At 42.2% G+C, this 15,548-nt stretch overlaps 1 protein-coding gene across 1 annotated transcript in view; it reads right to left on the minus strand.

The window, feature by feature from the left end:
• The window catches only part of LOC117206071, a 115,153-nt gene that overhangs the window by 2,829 nt on the left and 96,776 nt on the right, over positions 1 to 15,548 (minus strand). Inside the window, 31 exon segments of the mRNA XM_033445070.1 lie at positions 3 to 203; positions 284 to 652; positions 908 to 1,855; positions 1,933 to 2,520; positions 2,653 to 2,835; positions 2,940 to 3,149; positions 3,274 to 3,450; positions 3,580 to 3,792; positions 3,927 to 4,295; positions 4,601 to 4,795; positions 4,891 to 5,088; positions 5,297 to 5,509; positions 5,614 to 5,967; positions 6,108 to 6,296; positions 6,403 to 6,672; positions 6,844 to 7,164; positions 7,452 to 7,778; positions 8,260 to 8,583; positions 8,934 to 9,233; positions 9,451 to 9,756; positions 9,921 to 10,241; positions 10,322 to 10,633; positions 10,726 to 11,052; positions 11,136 to 11,453; positions 11,678 to 11,983; positions 12,315 to 12,617; positions 12,728 to 13,060; positions 13,252 to 13,563; positions 14,021 to 14,344; positions 14,702 to 15,019; positions 15,106 to 15,411. Coding sequence (XP_033300961.1) covers positions 3 to 203; positions 284 to 652; positions 908 to 1,855; positions 1,933 to 2,520; positions 2,653 to 2,835; positions 2,940 to 3,149; positions 3,274 to 3,450; positions 3,580 to 3,792; positions 3,927 to 4,295; positions 4,601 to 4,795; positions 4,891 to 5,088; positions 5,297 to 5,509; positions 5,614 to 5,967; positions 6,108 to 6,296; positions 6,403 to 6,672; positions 6,844 to 7,164; positions 7,452 to 7,778; positions 8,260 to 8,583; positions 8,934 to 9,233; positions 9,451 to 9,756; positions 9,921 to 10,241; positions 10,322 to 10,633; positions 10,726 to 11,052; positions 11,136 to 11,453; positions 11,678 to 11,983; positions 12,315 to 12,617; positions 12,728 to 13,060; positions 13,252 to 13,563; positions 14,021 to 14,344; positions 14,702 to 15,019; positions 15,106 to 15,411 — 9,735 coding nt within the window.

Consider the following 15,548-nt stretch of genomic DNA (forward strand, 5'->3'; position numbering starts at 1 on the left):
ACTTTTGTCACAGCGGACGACTGCGTTTCCTCTATATCCGGGAATGCATTCACAGATCATAGTTCTTACAGGAGACGTGTCGAGTACTTTACAATCCGCGTTTATTCCACAAGGTTCGATCTTCACGCAAGGATTGATGCACTCGCCATTGAAGCAGGCGGTCTGAGATGGACATTCGTTATCCGCCTTACATTTCTCTGTCACTGAGTATTAAAAAACAACGATAAGAAAAAATAACAAAAAGGTAATACCTATAGTATTATAAAAATCGAATCACTCTTACGTTTAGTACATCCCACTTTAGTATCTCCGATGTAACCGGGAGGACAAGCACACTCGACTACATGGTTATAAACGTTGCAATCCATGTTTCCGGTGCAAGGATTTATCCCACAAGGATTCTCGCAGCGCTCGTTAATGCAAGCTTTGTTCGTGGGACAATCAGAGTTACTCTTGCAACCAAGAAGGACACAGGAAACTCTAGGATTGCCTCCATATCCTGGTGGACACTCGCAGATAGCTTTGTGGTTGATACCATTGCACTGAGCGTCTTTTCCGCAGGTGGTGATTAATGGACTACAGACTGGAACACAGTTGTGCTGGACACACGCGTGTGATCCGCTGCAGTCACCATCTGTGCGGCATCCGGCGACTGAAAATTAAATTACATTGATTTTCAGACAAATTTGTCTTAAAAAGTTAAATTTTTATCAAATTTTTATAAGATAAACCTCTACTTAGGTTCCAATATTTAGGTTTCATTCATAAAAATCTGATTTTACATAAACATCCGCAGTCTATATGTATATGATAATAGAACAGCTTTCTGTCTTTACAGCTTAATCTTTCCAAAATCGACATCTTTCGCCTCCGAGAAAAATGGTTAATAACAGAAGCACAGTCTTACCTTTAGTGCAAGCCAAGTCAGGATTTCCATCGTATCCCAGAACACAAGAGCAAATTGGTTTGTGATTTGCAACGCTACACTTCGCATTGGGGCCGCAGGCACAAGGATTCTTGCACACCGCGTTAACACAGGACTTTTCTGAAGGGCAGTCGCTATCGTTAGTACATTCAATCTCCAAAATCGGTTTCGTGGGTCTACAAGTTCCGCTGCCGCTGCTCACGTATCCACTAGGACACACACAGACCATCGTTCGAACCGGGGACGTCGGAAGGACTTTGCATTCTGATGGATCGCTGCAGGGTTGCACGACAGTGCAAGGATTCTGGCATTTATTATCAAAGCAGGCCAACAAATTAGGACAATCACTGTCCTCTTTACACTCTGGTCTTTCTTCCGGTTTACAAGCGATGTAAGGATTGCCTGTGTGATGAGGTGGGCAACGACAAATGGGTAGATGATTAAAGACTCTGCATTCGGCTCTAGACGAGCAAGGATTGCTATGAACGCAAGGATTGATGCACTGCATATTGATACAGGAATGGTCTCCAGGACAGTCGCCATTGCTGTAGCAACCGATTACTCTGCATCGATCCAAAGGATTTCCATGATAACCGTTACGGCATCGACAGTCGGCTTTATGGTTGTTGGGGAAGCATTCTGCGTTCACTCCGCAATTATCGGAGATCAGGCAAGGATTCACGCAGTTGTTGTTCACGCAACTCTTGTCTAGAGCACATTCGCTGTCGCGCGTGCACTCTACGGAATAGCAAGCGATATCCGGGTTGCCTTGGTAGCCTTCTTCGCAAGAGCAGATCGGTTTGTGGTTTCGTACGGTGCACGCAGCGTTGGTACCGCAGTTGCAAGGGTTCCTGCATTGTCTGTTGATGCAGGACTCTGTGTCGCTGCACTCGTCGTTCGTCGTGCAAGTGCCGATTATTGCTATTTGAACTGGAAAATAAGATATTTGTAGAAAAATGCAAAGTTAAACCAAGAAAGTCTGTGATTTTAACCTTGGAGTTACTTACTTGGTCTACAAACCCCGTCAACGTCAGTGGTCCAACCTTCGGGACACGTGCACGTCATGGTCCTCACGGGCACAGTGTCCAAAACGTTGCAACGTGCATTCTGCAGACATGGTTTGATCACTGGACAGGGGTCGATACACTTATTTTTAATGCACACCAATTTGTCAGCGCAATCAATATCGATTCTACATTCTGGTTCGTCGAATGTTGTCGTGGGATGATGTGTACAATAGGAATATGGATTTCCAGCAGGAATATTCTCTGGACAACGGCAGGTGGCCACGTGGTCCTGAACGTAGCAGATTGCGTTTTGAGCACATGGTGAATCTTCTAGACAAGGATTAACGCAGCGTCCGCTATCGCAGGCTAAATTTCGAGGACAATCGTGGTCAGCGCTGCACTCCACTCTTTCACAATGCACTTCCGGATTGCCTAGATAACCTGGACCGCAACGACAAATGGCTCGATGGTTTTGGCCGTAACATTCTGCGTTTATCGCACACTTGTTCTCCAGGATGCAAGGATTCACGCATTGACCATTGTAGCACGTTGCTGCGCTGTTGCATTCACTGTCCGATTCACAGTCCACTGAAGAAAAAAAAGATTTTGTAAAGTTGCGAAGCTCAATTAATTGGATTATTTTCCTATAAATTTTATGGAATTTTGTGAAATTGAGAAGCTTAATTAGATCGAATTTTTTTTCAGAATTTGTTAACTTACATTTGAAGCAACCTAGTTGAGGATTTCCAGAATAACCAGGCGGACAGACACAGGATGGATAATGATCTACGACGTTGCACTTGGCGTTCGGACCACAATTACAAGGATTGATGCACAAGTTGTTTACACAGGCAGCGTTACCCGCGCAATCGCTGTTGGAAGTACATTCGGCCACAATTTCCGCTATAAAATAAATAAATATACATCGTAAATCATTTGCGAACAGGGTGATATATCGATTTTGTTATTCGTATAGGCATATTAATTTTCTCAAGTGCAACACTTACGTGGAACACAGTTGCTTCTTGGATCACCAACGTAGTTGGCAGGACATCTACAGACTGCATTGTGATTGTTCGCGTGACATAGTGCATTTTTGCCGCATGGGTCCTTGACAACGCAAGGATTCACGCAGAGAGAATTTATGCACCGTTTGTCGTCGGAGCACTCGCTGTTAGCGTAGCATTCTGGACGAACTGGTGGCAGTGGTATTGGAACTGGAATGGAAAAATGAACAATTTTCAGCATACGAATGTACAATATAATTTTGAACTGTGAATTATTATATTTATTTATTATTTACCTACTATATTGGATATTAGAAAAATATTGAAAACTTACGTCTACCGCACTCGATGTAAGGGTTGCCAGTAAATCCAGGCGCGCAATGACAGATTCCAGTTGCCACACATTGGGCATTCACTCCACACTGAGTGGTCAGACATGCCTCGATGCAAGTTCCACCCACACACTTGTCAGAATCGTTGCAGTCCTGATCTTGGTGGCACTGCAGGACTCCTAATGTTGAAAATAAAATTCATATTGTAACAAAATGATGTACTTTCAAATGATATATGTAAAACTACTAACAGTATAAGATTATTGACCAAAGAATATAATATAATGATTGTTTGAAGTAATGTTTACCGATTTCCTTGCACAGTCCATTTACGTCGGTGATAGTGTTTGCAGGGCAAGTGCAGATCATCGTACGAAGAGGCACCGTATTCAGTACTTTGCATTCTTGTTCACCAGAGCACATGTTAGAGGATAAGCAAGGATCTTGGCATTTTGAGTTGATGCATGCGTAATATGCTGGACATTCGCTGTCTTCTTTGCACTCTGCTTCAATTGGCACACCTTGGAGAACAAGAGAATTACTTTTAGTTTCGATTCTTCACCGAAGATGCTTTATAGTATACTTTACGTTAACTGCACCAAGGTCAAGGTTTAATTAAAACAATGTTAACAACGTGAAAGAAAACTCAACTTACCACTGCACTCAACGTATGGATTTCCAGTAGTTCCCAGAGGACAAGTGCACTTAGGCTGATGATCTCTCGCGACGCATTTCGCAGTATCCGCGCAAGTATCGTCCTCGCAAACTGGTCGACAGACTCTGTTCAGCCTGTCGCAGGCTTCGTGATCTGCGCAATCCTCGTTGTAATGGCACACTGTGGAAATACAGGCGATTCTTGGGTCGCCTTGGGTACCTCGTGGACAGACGCATTGCGCCCTGTGAGAGACCGCGATACATTCTGCGCCACGACCGCACGCGATATCTTCGACCAGGCAAGGGGTGACACAATTTTCGCGCAGACAGGTCTTGTCGTAAGGACAATCGCTATCTGACTTACACTCGGCTAGAAAGAAAGAAAATTTTTCCATTATCTTTTAAAGTTAGTTCAAAGATATAGTTTAAAAAATATTGGAGCGTAAAATTGCAAAGCTCAAAACTTTGAAGTATAAAGCGTGATGCAAATTGGACCAGCACGTTTTTGCTTTTGAAGATGTACTGGAAAATTTGAAACAGATGTCTCATGTTGAAATATATAAGAGAATTCGAGATAGAGGGACGCAAAACTAACAAAAATAAATTTGACATCAAACATTTCTTCGTATATTAAGTTTTATCTCTGGAGAACGAAACGTCTTGTAACAAACTTACGTTTGAAACATTGCACTTGAGGATCTCCCGCGTAGTTCTGCTGGCAGCGACAGGTCGGATGATGATTGACAGTGATACATTCCGCGTTCAAACCACATTGCGTGCTGACACATGGGCTCTGACATAGCTGGCTAATGCAAGCCTCGTTGGTTGCGCAATCTGCGTTCGTTGTACACTCCGGGAACGAGTCAGTGTCTAGAATAAAATTAAAACGTTTGTTTCAGTCAGTCCTCCTTAAAAGCCAATACTCATTGTTCATCTTCTATTTTATGTTAGTTTCAACTAATTACCTCTATAACAATTTACGAATGGGTCGCCTGCGGTGCCACGCGAGCAATGACACTGTCGATAATGATTTTGGACAGAGCACTCTGCATTTGAAGCACATGGATTGATAATGCACGGATTGATACATCTTTCGTTCAGACAGGCCATGTTTGAAGAGCATTGAGTGTCGGATTTACAAATGGCTTCGATCTTCTTGTCCACTGGAGAAAAAGAACAAAATTAGATTAATTATACATTAATACGCAACTGCTTCACAGATAGTAATCATAAATCAAATTCAAGCCATGTTATTTTTTACGAAATGTCGAAAATACGTACTTTTTTGACGAAGAGCGATTATTCTCTAAATCGTTCATTCTAAATTCTTCGTCATTTTATTACGCGATCAAAAGATTATTTGACACTTACCGGGAATACAAGCGACGGTCGCGTCTCCAGCAAAGTTTTGCAAACATTCGCAGACCATGGTTCTCATTGGTAAAGTGTCTACGACGGTACACTTCGCCCCAGCGATGCAAGGTTTGGTTTCGACACACGGATCTTTACAAACGCCATTGAAACAGCCCAGTTTGCTGGGACAGTCTCCATCTACTTGACACTGTGGCTGTGGTTCGATCGGTTCTAAAGCAAACCGACAAATTTTTCGTTTATTGATCCATTCCAAATAGAACTAAACACGGCCATGAAAGAGTTAAGAAAAATAGGAATAGAGACATTCTAATTACCCATTAGACACGAGGTATATGGATTACCCACGTAACCCGGAGGGCATCGACAAATAGGACGATGATTAATCACGAAACATTGCGCTGATGGTGGACAATCGCAAGGATTTACACATTTTGAATCGCGACAGGCTAAAGACGATGGACAGTCGTTGTCACTAACGCACTCTGGTCTCTCGCATGATTGGTACGGATTTCCTAAGTATCCATCAGAACAGTAGCATCTTGGTCTATGGTATCCATCGGATCTGCAGAATGCATTCACACCGCACTGTGTCACAGAGCAAGCGTCTATGCACTCGTTGTTGATGCAAGATTGAGTCAACGGACAGTCGCTGTCACCGCGACAACCAACTGCAAAAATATAACAGGTATATTATACTAGAAATATCATTTCGTACCATTCTATATTATGTTTTCTTACGGAATGTGTAGTACGTATAACAATATAGAGAGAAAATCGACTCGCGTGAAAAGATATTTGGAAAACGTACTTTCGCCGCAGTATTGTTGAGGATTGCCAGTGAAGCCTTCGTTGCAGACGCAGACAGCTCGATGCATTTGTACGTGACAACGACTGTTGAAGCCACAGGAATCCAGTGTGCAAGGATCGACGCATTTTTGATTGTAACAAGTCTTGTCGTTCGGACATTCGGAGTTCTGAGTGCACTCTGCAGTTGGTTCTGCGAAAGTACATTGAAGGTAAATGTTACAATTTCCTCCTTTTTCTTTTCATTAATAATCTTAAGATCTTTTTTGTAATCTGTTGATAATATTTGAAAAAATCACCTTCGACTGTTAGAACAGTGCACTGTATGCGAGCGTTGCCAGTAAATCCATACGGACAGGAGCAGACAGGCTTGTGGTTGACCGTCTGACACAGTGAATTAATACCACAAGCACCGATGCAAGGGTCTCTGCATTTCTGGGCGAAGCAAGCCTTGTCTCGTGGACAGTCGGAATTAATGACACATTCCGGATAAATGCACACTCCAACGCCGTTTCTAACTTGACATTCGCCGTTATAGCCGCACGGAGATGGATTACAAGGATCGGTTTCTGAAACAAATAAATCAATCTTCGTTCAATCGATTCGAAAATTATTTTCGTAAACGATTAACTCGTTTTATTATTACATTATCTCTATTATTCTTTCCTATTACTATTAAATCAATAAAAATTGGCGAGTAATTAAAATAGAACAAGACGGTTTGAGAATCTCGAAATTACCAATTTTGGTGTAACATTCTTCGAATGGATTGCCGATCAACGGAGATGTACAACTGCAGAGGGGACTGTGATTGATAGCTTGACACGTAGCCTTGATACCACACACGTTTTGCGTGCAAGGATTTATGCATTTGTTGCTGATGCAAGCCTTGTCTCCTGGACAATCAGAGCTGATCACACACTCTGGATGACAGCCTGTGACACTCGAAGGAACTCCTTGAAGACCGGGCAAACACTTGCAGACTGCCGAGTCGCCGATCTTTTGGCAGATTGTGTTAGGTCCACATGGAGATGGTGAGCAAGGATCTCTGTCCTTTGGTACTGTAAGCAAAATAATTTTATGTATTCACAACGATTCGGACGAAGAACGAAAAGCTTGCATAGTGAGCTTCGATAAAGTATCTACATTATTCTACTATCTCTCACGTCTCAATAAAGTCCAAGCTGTTTTATTTGTTTAATTGTTCAGTAGTATTGTGTTCTCGCAACTTTACACTATCTACGCTATCAACGAATTGTTAATACATCCTAAATAATAACCGCTGCTAAAAAAATTGTTAAGCTCAAAAAAGAAAAAAACGTAGGATATGCGTGTAAGAATAAAATACCTTGAGGAACAGCATGGCAGATGGTGAACGCGTCTCCGATAGTAGGTAAAGGACAGGAACAAATTGGAATATGATTGGACACAGTACAAATGGCTCCAACGCCACAAGTACCGGGACAAGGATCTTGACACTTGGTTCGAATACAAGCTTGGGATTTCGGGCAATCAGTGTTCACCAAACACTCTGGTTGACAGCCTTCATACGGATTTCCCCTGAAATCTGGCAGACACTCGCAATACGCAGTATTGTGTCTCTCGCGACAATACGCGTTAGTTCCACACGGTGAAGGATTGCACGGTCTCGAAGGTGTCGGTGGTTCTACAGGCGCTGTAATAAAATTTGGACACAAAGAAATTAATAAACCATTTAAAGTAATACGTCAGTTAGTACTTTACAAGAAAGAATTTGCGTGATCGTGAAAGAGAGTTATTTTACAAGAACATAGAACTGTACAAGAACGCGGATAGACATGGCAAATGATTTAAACAAAGATCGTGGAAAGAATAAGAGAAAATGAAGAACGTGTATGGACAAAGCTTCGAGATCTTGATACAGGACTAATAATACCTGTGTATAGTCAACATGCAATTCTTTCTACATCGTACAATCTCTATATACACTATATACAAACTAAGTAAAATCCAATAAAATCATTAAAAACGATGAATAATAAAGTAATAAGTATTCGTTAAAGGAACATAATTTAAGATATCTTGAATGAAAAGTCGCGAGATTTCGTCTCTCATTCTTGATTGCTCGATAAAGTTGCTCGATTCGATTATTTTTTATTCACGGGATTATTGCTTACTGCTGGCCACGGAACAAATAGCGAATGGATTTCCAGTGTATCCCTCGGGACACACGCAACGGATGTAATGCAGGGTAACTTGGCAGAGAGCGTCAGTGCCGCAGAGTCCTGTACAGGGATCGGTACACTTCTGTCTAACGCAAGCTTGATTGCTGGGACATTCGCTGTTCACGAGACATTCTGGCCTACAATTGGGAGGAGAGCCTACAAATTCAGGCATACAGGCGCAGGAGGCTTTATTGTCTGGTGATACTGTGCATTGGGAGTTTGGTCCACATGGCGAGGGTTTGCATGGGTCCTGGCTGGGTTCTTCGTACTGCGGTTCTGTTCGTTGATAAAAATTTGTCCTCGGTTAACAATCGCTTTGATGGATCTTATAGGTGGAAACTTTTCATATAGAAATCGGTGCTGTATGGGATTTATTGTAGTATACAATCTTAGGATTTATTCTTTATTTTAGAAATTGATTGGTTTTGTTTTGGAAAAAGACTTTATAATAAGATCGATAATTGGTAACAGTAATAACTGGTAACAGTAGAGTGCGAAGAAGAATAACTGAATAATCGATCATTTAAAGGGAAATAATTAAACAACAGGTAATTGGAGGTAGTAGTGTTTCTGTAGAGGATTTTAAAGACAGCACCGATCCAAATACACATTGATGGGTTACTTACTCATGGGGAAACAGCTGACGAATGGATCACCGGAATACTGTGCGGGGCAACTGCAAATGGGATTATGGTTTCGTACGTTACACAACGCGCCTTGACCGCACACGTTTTCACACGGGTTCTGACAGCGTTCGTTCACGCAAGCTCTGCTCTGTTCGCAGTCAGAGTTCACCAAACATTCGGGTCTACAGCTGGGTGGAGTTCCAAAATATCCAGAGAGACAGGAACAAGAAGCTTGTTCGCCAAACTCGCGGCAAACGCTGTTGGGTCCACAGGGTGAAGGTTCGCAGGGTTTCACGCGTTCTATTGTAATGTGACACGTAAAATCATTTATTAATCAATGGTTCATGGCATTTCTCACTCTTTTCAGGATTTATTAAAATTAACTAACAGTTATTGGGATTTTCGTAGTTTCTTCAATGGGATACTTTTTAATTTTTCTCTCTAATTGATCAAAACTATTCGAGGGCTAATAAGATTCTTCAAACTTTTCTTTAGAGCTAATTAATTCTGCACTCACTTCTAATAGGTCTGCAGAGGGTAAATGGATCTCCTTCGTGATTCTCAACGCAACTACAAGTGGGAATATGGTTAACCACAACGCACTCAGCATTCTGTCCACAGATTCCAGTGCAAGGGTCCACGCATTTATTGTTGGAGCAAGCTCTATCAAACGTGCAATCGGAATTCTGCACGCATTCTGGTCGACAACCTTGATAAGGATCACCACGATATTCGCTTATGCAGCTGCACACGCCATTTCGACATAGCGCGTTCGGACCGCAAGGCGATGGATTGCACGGGTCTGGTGAGACTGGGAGTACAGCTATATTTGTCACAATAAAACCGATTAATTATTCATCACACGAAAATCTGCAGCTACTTTCATCTTACTAAATACAACATTACTCGTGAAAATATTCGAACACTCATAGTGGACAGATACTTTCGTGAGCCATTGTACATAGAATAATCAACAATAATCCTTACGTGTGGGTGTTAGGCGGCAACTGGTGAAGGGGTCTCCCGTGTAATCTGTAGGACAAGTGCAAACAGGTGTATGATTAATCACATTGCAATATGCGTTCGTTCCACAGGATCCTGGACACGGGTTTCTACACTTTTCTCTGATGCAAGCCTTGTCACTGGTACAGTCTGAATTAATCGAACATTCTGGTCGACAGTTGGGGGCTGAGCCAACGTAATTGGGCAAACAGGAGCAGGATGGAATGCCTCCTATGTCTTGACATTGAGAGAATGGGCCGCAGGGCGATGGAACGCATGGGTTTACAGGCACAGGTGGACTTGGTGCTAAAACACGGAGCGTAAATTCAAGAATTCGGTCATGATTTAACGAATATTATCTCACGGTACTATTCTCAGCCACTTACTGGTCACATCGAAACACTTTACAAACGGATCTCCCGTCTGACGAGGATCGCAGCTACAAATGGGACTGTGATGGAAAACCTCGCATCTCGCGCTTATCCCACAAACTCCAGGGCAAGGGTCAACGCATTTCTGATTCACACAAGCTCTGTTGCTAGCACATTCTGTGCTAACAACACACTCTGGCCTACATCCTGGTGGTGTGCCTTTGAAATCGGGAAGGCAAGAACAAGTGGCTTGACCATTCACATTGGCGCACTTACTGTTTGGTCCACAGGGTGAAGGTTCGCAGGGATTCGTCAGACTTGTCACAGCTATTGTTATTGATATATTACGATATCGTTATCAAATTATACTCTACATAAATGGAGAATATTTCTTAAAATCTGCAGTTGGGAAAACTCACGGGGTTGTTTAAGTATGCTGCAAGCTGTAAATGGATCACCAGTGTAACCTGAGCTACAACTGCAAATTGGAATGTGATTCACCACTTGGCAATCGGCGTTAAAGCCACAGGTTCCTGGACAGGGATCTTGACACTTGTTCCTTATACAGGCTCGGTTAGATGGGCAGTCGGCATTGATAATACACTCTGGCCTACAATTTTCGTATGGGTTACCATAGAAGTCAGGTAAACAGGTGCACCGGGCTGTGCCGTACGATTCGCGACAAATGGCGTTCGGGCCACAGGGAGATGGCTGGCAGGGGTTGAGTTTCTGTGGTCTATCTTCGACTATAAGTGGAATAAAACAGAAGTGACGTTAATTTTTTTTAGATGTACTTAAAAATGGATGATTAAGGAAGAGAAGATCTTACTTGGTTGGGGTGTACATTGTACGAACGGGTTTCCAGTGAAATTGCTTGCACAAGTGCACATAGGGGTGTGACTAATCGTCCTACACTCTGTGTTCCTGCCACAGGAGCCAGGGCAAGGATCCACGCATTTCTGATTGATGCAAGCCTGCTGCGCTGAACATTCTGTATTACTCAGACACTCGGGTTTGCAATATGGTGGGACTCCTACGAATTCAGGAAGACAAGAACACGAGGGTGCGTTGTTGGTGACTTGGCATCGAGCGTTTGGACCACAAGGCGATGGCTGACAAGGATTTATCGGGGTATCTGGCTCTTTTACTAAAAGAAAATGCCAATCTTAGCAGGACCATCCTTCGGTACAAAAATATCTAGTAAGTCGTGTAATCTCGTAGTAGTAAGATACATTGGATCCGGAAGTAAAATAATTAAATTGATAAATATTTTTCAGATTTCAAATTTGCAAAATTCCAAATTTTCAAGAAAAAACCGGAACAGAGACATATTTTTGACGAGAAATCTTTGGAGTGATAAATGAGCCTTACTTTGTGGGACACACTGAATAAATGGATCTCCGGTATACTGCTCGAAGCAGCTACAAACAGGATTATGATTGATCACGGAACACTGAGCAGACAATCCACAAGCACCGAGACAAGGGTCGATGCATTTTTGGTTACTGCAAGCTCTGTTTCGAGGGCAATCTGTGCTAACGATACACTCTGCTCTACAGAATGGTGGCGATCCTTTGAATCCAGTAACGCAGCTGCAGACAGCTTGACCATTGGAAGGACGACAATGGCTGTTCGAACCGCAGGGTGATGGGTTGCATAGATCAACTGCGGTGGTTTCTGTCATACCATAAATTCCAAAATATTAATAATAAGCGTCTTTCAACTGCTGCTGAGCAATCTGAGTTTCTCTCAGATTACAAAGGAAAAAAGTATAAAAAGTAATATTATATTAAATTCTAACGTATATTCGTCCCGTTTCTTTCGTTTTTCATAAATAAGAAAACGGTATGAATTTACGTTACAACTATTGTACAAAATATACAACCTGATACCGCACGTAATTAAAACAGATTCGTTTAAATAAAATTCACAGGCTACGTATCATACACGGTGGAAGTGAAAATAATTTCAGGGAAGAATGAAACAAAAGATGAGTCAGGGGACCAACCTTGAATAGGATTACACGAAACGAAAGCATTGCCTGTCATGTTCCTAGGACAACTGCACATAGGTAGATGATTGATCACGGTGCACTCTGCGTTTACTCCACAGGTTCCTACACAGGGATTTCTGCATTTGTGCAGTAGGCAGGCTTCGTTTCGGGAACAGTCGGTGTTGATAACACATTCAGGGCGGCAAATGGTGTATGGGTCGCCCAGATAACCAGGCAAGCAAGTGCACACGCCATTATTGCATTGTGCGTTTGGTCCACACGGTGATGGGTTGCATGGGTCTGTTGGGGCTTCTGAGACTGAAACAAGTGGCTCAATGTACTCCTCCCCGTCTATCACTTACATACTAACCCTATAAGGGAACAGAAGAAAAGAAAAACAAATGTTGAATGATTATCTGGATTCTTACTGATTGGCGGAGGAGTTGGTGAACAGCTGGTGAAAGGATCGCCGGTGTATCCTTCGGGACAAGTGCAAGCTGGCGTATGATTGACAACTGTACAGCGTGCGTTCACGCCGCAAGATCCTGGACAGGGATCTCTACACTTCTCTCTAATGCAAGCTTTGTCTGCTGTACAATCTGAATTGATGGAACATTGCGGTCGACAATTTGGTGGCACTCCGATGTAGTTGTTTATGCAAGTGCAGACTGGAGTTTCTCCAACGGCCTTGCACATGGCGTTTGAACCACAGGGGGATGGGGTGCAGGGATCCTTAGGGTACGGCTCTTCCGGTTTTGGCACTATAGCGTAAATATCATTGAAATACGAGATATTGATAGGAAACACTCCTTAATTGATAATGAAATCGCATAAATTTTCTTATACGGATTCAGAGAGTACACCATGAAGCTCAGAAAAATATTTGAAAAATGTTATTGTTAATTATAATTGATTTACGAAGATTATATAACAAGATTTCTTTCAAACTTACTTGGAACAGGGAAACAGTAAACAAACGGATCTCCTGTCAAACCGCTTCCACAGCTGCAAATCGGACTGTGGTGCACAACCTTGCACTGTGCGTTACGGCCACAAGTACCAGGACAAGGATCTCTACATTTCTGGTTAATACACGCGAGATTCGAGTTACATTCCGAATTCACGACACACTCTGGTCTACAGTTCGGTGGGGTTCCTACATATTGAGGCTGACACGAGCACACTGCCTGACCATTTACTTTCTGGCACTGGCTATTCGGACCACAAGGGGATGGTTGGCATACGTCTCGCTCGTCTTCGTCAACTGTAAAGTGTATAACATGGAGCTTGTATCTCGAAGCAAGAATAGAAGGAGCGAAGTGAAATTGAAGATCACAGGAGAAAGACCCGACGAAGACATTTTTGTTGATATTTTTATTTTAATGTCTCTTTATGACTAAAAAGGAGTATTTTAAGAATTGAAAATAATTCAAAGATGTAATGCTTTTAAAAATAACTGGAGGATTGGAAAAATCTTACGAAAAGTTGAAAGTACAACTATCAAGAATTTTGATACTCTGGCAAGAAATATTTTTAAAATTATGGCAACAGTGGAAAAATACATGTTCGCCTTGAAAATCGATTAAGAGAACAATTTTTGCAACATAGAATTAACTGATAGCGTATTAAATTAGAAAATATTCTCCTTTGTAGAAAGTGAAAAATATAACATATCGTGTCTTTTCCTCTGTACTCTTCAATTATTCGTGTTAATTACTCACTTGTGGGAGCTTTGTATACGCAATTCACGTATGGATCGCCAGTGTATTGCGGGATACAAGTGCACACAGGTAGATTGTTCACTACTTGACAGTTGGTATTGGAGCCACAAGAACCAGGGCAAGGATTTTGACATTTGGATCTGATACAAGCTAAATGAGAGGGACAGTCTGATGATCTAGTGCATTCTGGTCGACATCCTTCGTAAGGATTGCCGATGTACTCGGGCAAACAGGTACAGGAACTAAGATCATTCTGTTCGCGACAAATGGCGTTTGCTCCGCACGGAGAGGGTTGGCAGGGTCTAGGTACGACTGTTGTATCCGCTAAAAGAAGTTAAGGACGAATTTAATTGGATTGTTAAGTCGATGAATAACTTGATTACTTCTTATTATTGACACTTTAACGATGGGGTATATTATTGACATTTCTATTTTCTTCAGGTTTTCAAGAAATATTCAGTAAAATGTTCTACAAGATAATGTACGTTTTTTTTGGAAACTCGAATTATCTGATTTTTGAGCATTTAAACTTCAGTATTTCTAGTAAAAAGAATGTTCTTTTCTTCAAGAGAAATTCTACGCTACTACACTAATTTGTCAAAGTTGCCAATCGTAACAAAGTCAGGTCAATAAGGTACCAATAAATGTCCTATTTTATGAAACATCGATCAGGACACTTACGTTGTCTGGCAATGCACTGAACGAACGGATCTCCCGTGAAGTCCTTTGAGCAAATGCACGATGGAACATGATTCACAACGTGACATTCCGCGTTCGAACCACAAGAACCGGCGCAAGGGTCTCTGCATTTACGCTCGATACACGCCAAGTGACTACCGCATTCGCTATTACTGATACACTCTGGCTTGCAGTTTGGCGGAACACCAATAAATTCTGGTTTACAAGAACACGACGGAGAGTTATTAACCACTTGACAAACTGCGTTTGGACCGCACGGTGATGGCTGACACGGGCTGGTTGGTTGTACTGGTTCTTCAGCTTTTCAGAAAACCCACAAATTAAATTTCCGTTACCTCCGTAATGAGATGTTATCTCTAAATTAAATAATCATAAAAGACACCTACGTTTAGGTAAACAACGCACGAAGGGGTCACCAGTGAATATCGAAGGACAGCTGCAAATAGGAGTATGATTGACGACCTGACACCTAGCTGATACTCCACAGGATCCAGGACACGGGTCTCTACATTTGAGATTCACGCAAGCTTCGTTCAATGGACAGTCACTGTTAACTATACATTCAGGTCGACAAGCTGGTGGGTTTCCTATGTAACCAGGGGCACACGAGCACACTGCCTGTCCACTGATGTCCTGACACCTACTATTAGGACCACAGGGTGACGGGTTGCAAGGTTGTACTATCTCTGGGTCTGCAAAACAAAGGGTTGGATTTTTAAGGCAAAATATAATTTTCCCTAGCTAGATAGCTATTTCAGAACACTGTGCGTCAGCGAATGTTTAAGTTGACAAAGGCCTCGGTTCAACGATTTCGAGGATGTTCGACACG

The sequence above is a fragment of the Bombus bifarius genome, unplaced genomic scaffold (assembly GCF_011952205.1).
Source record: "Bombus bifarius isolate JDL3187 unplaced genomic scaffold, Bbif_JDL3187 scf7180000007996, whole genome shotgun sequence".
In the NCBI taxonomy this organism is placed as follows: domain Eukaryota; kingdom Metazoa; phylum Arthropoda; class Insecta; order Hymenoptera; family Apidae; genus Bombus; species Bombus bifarius.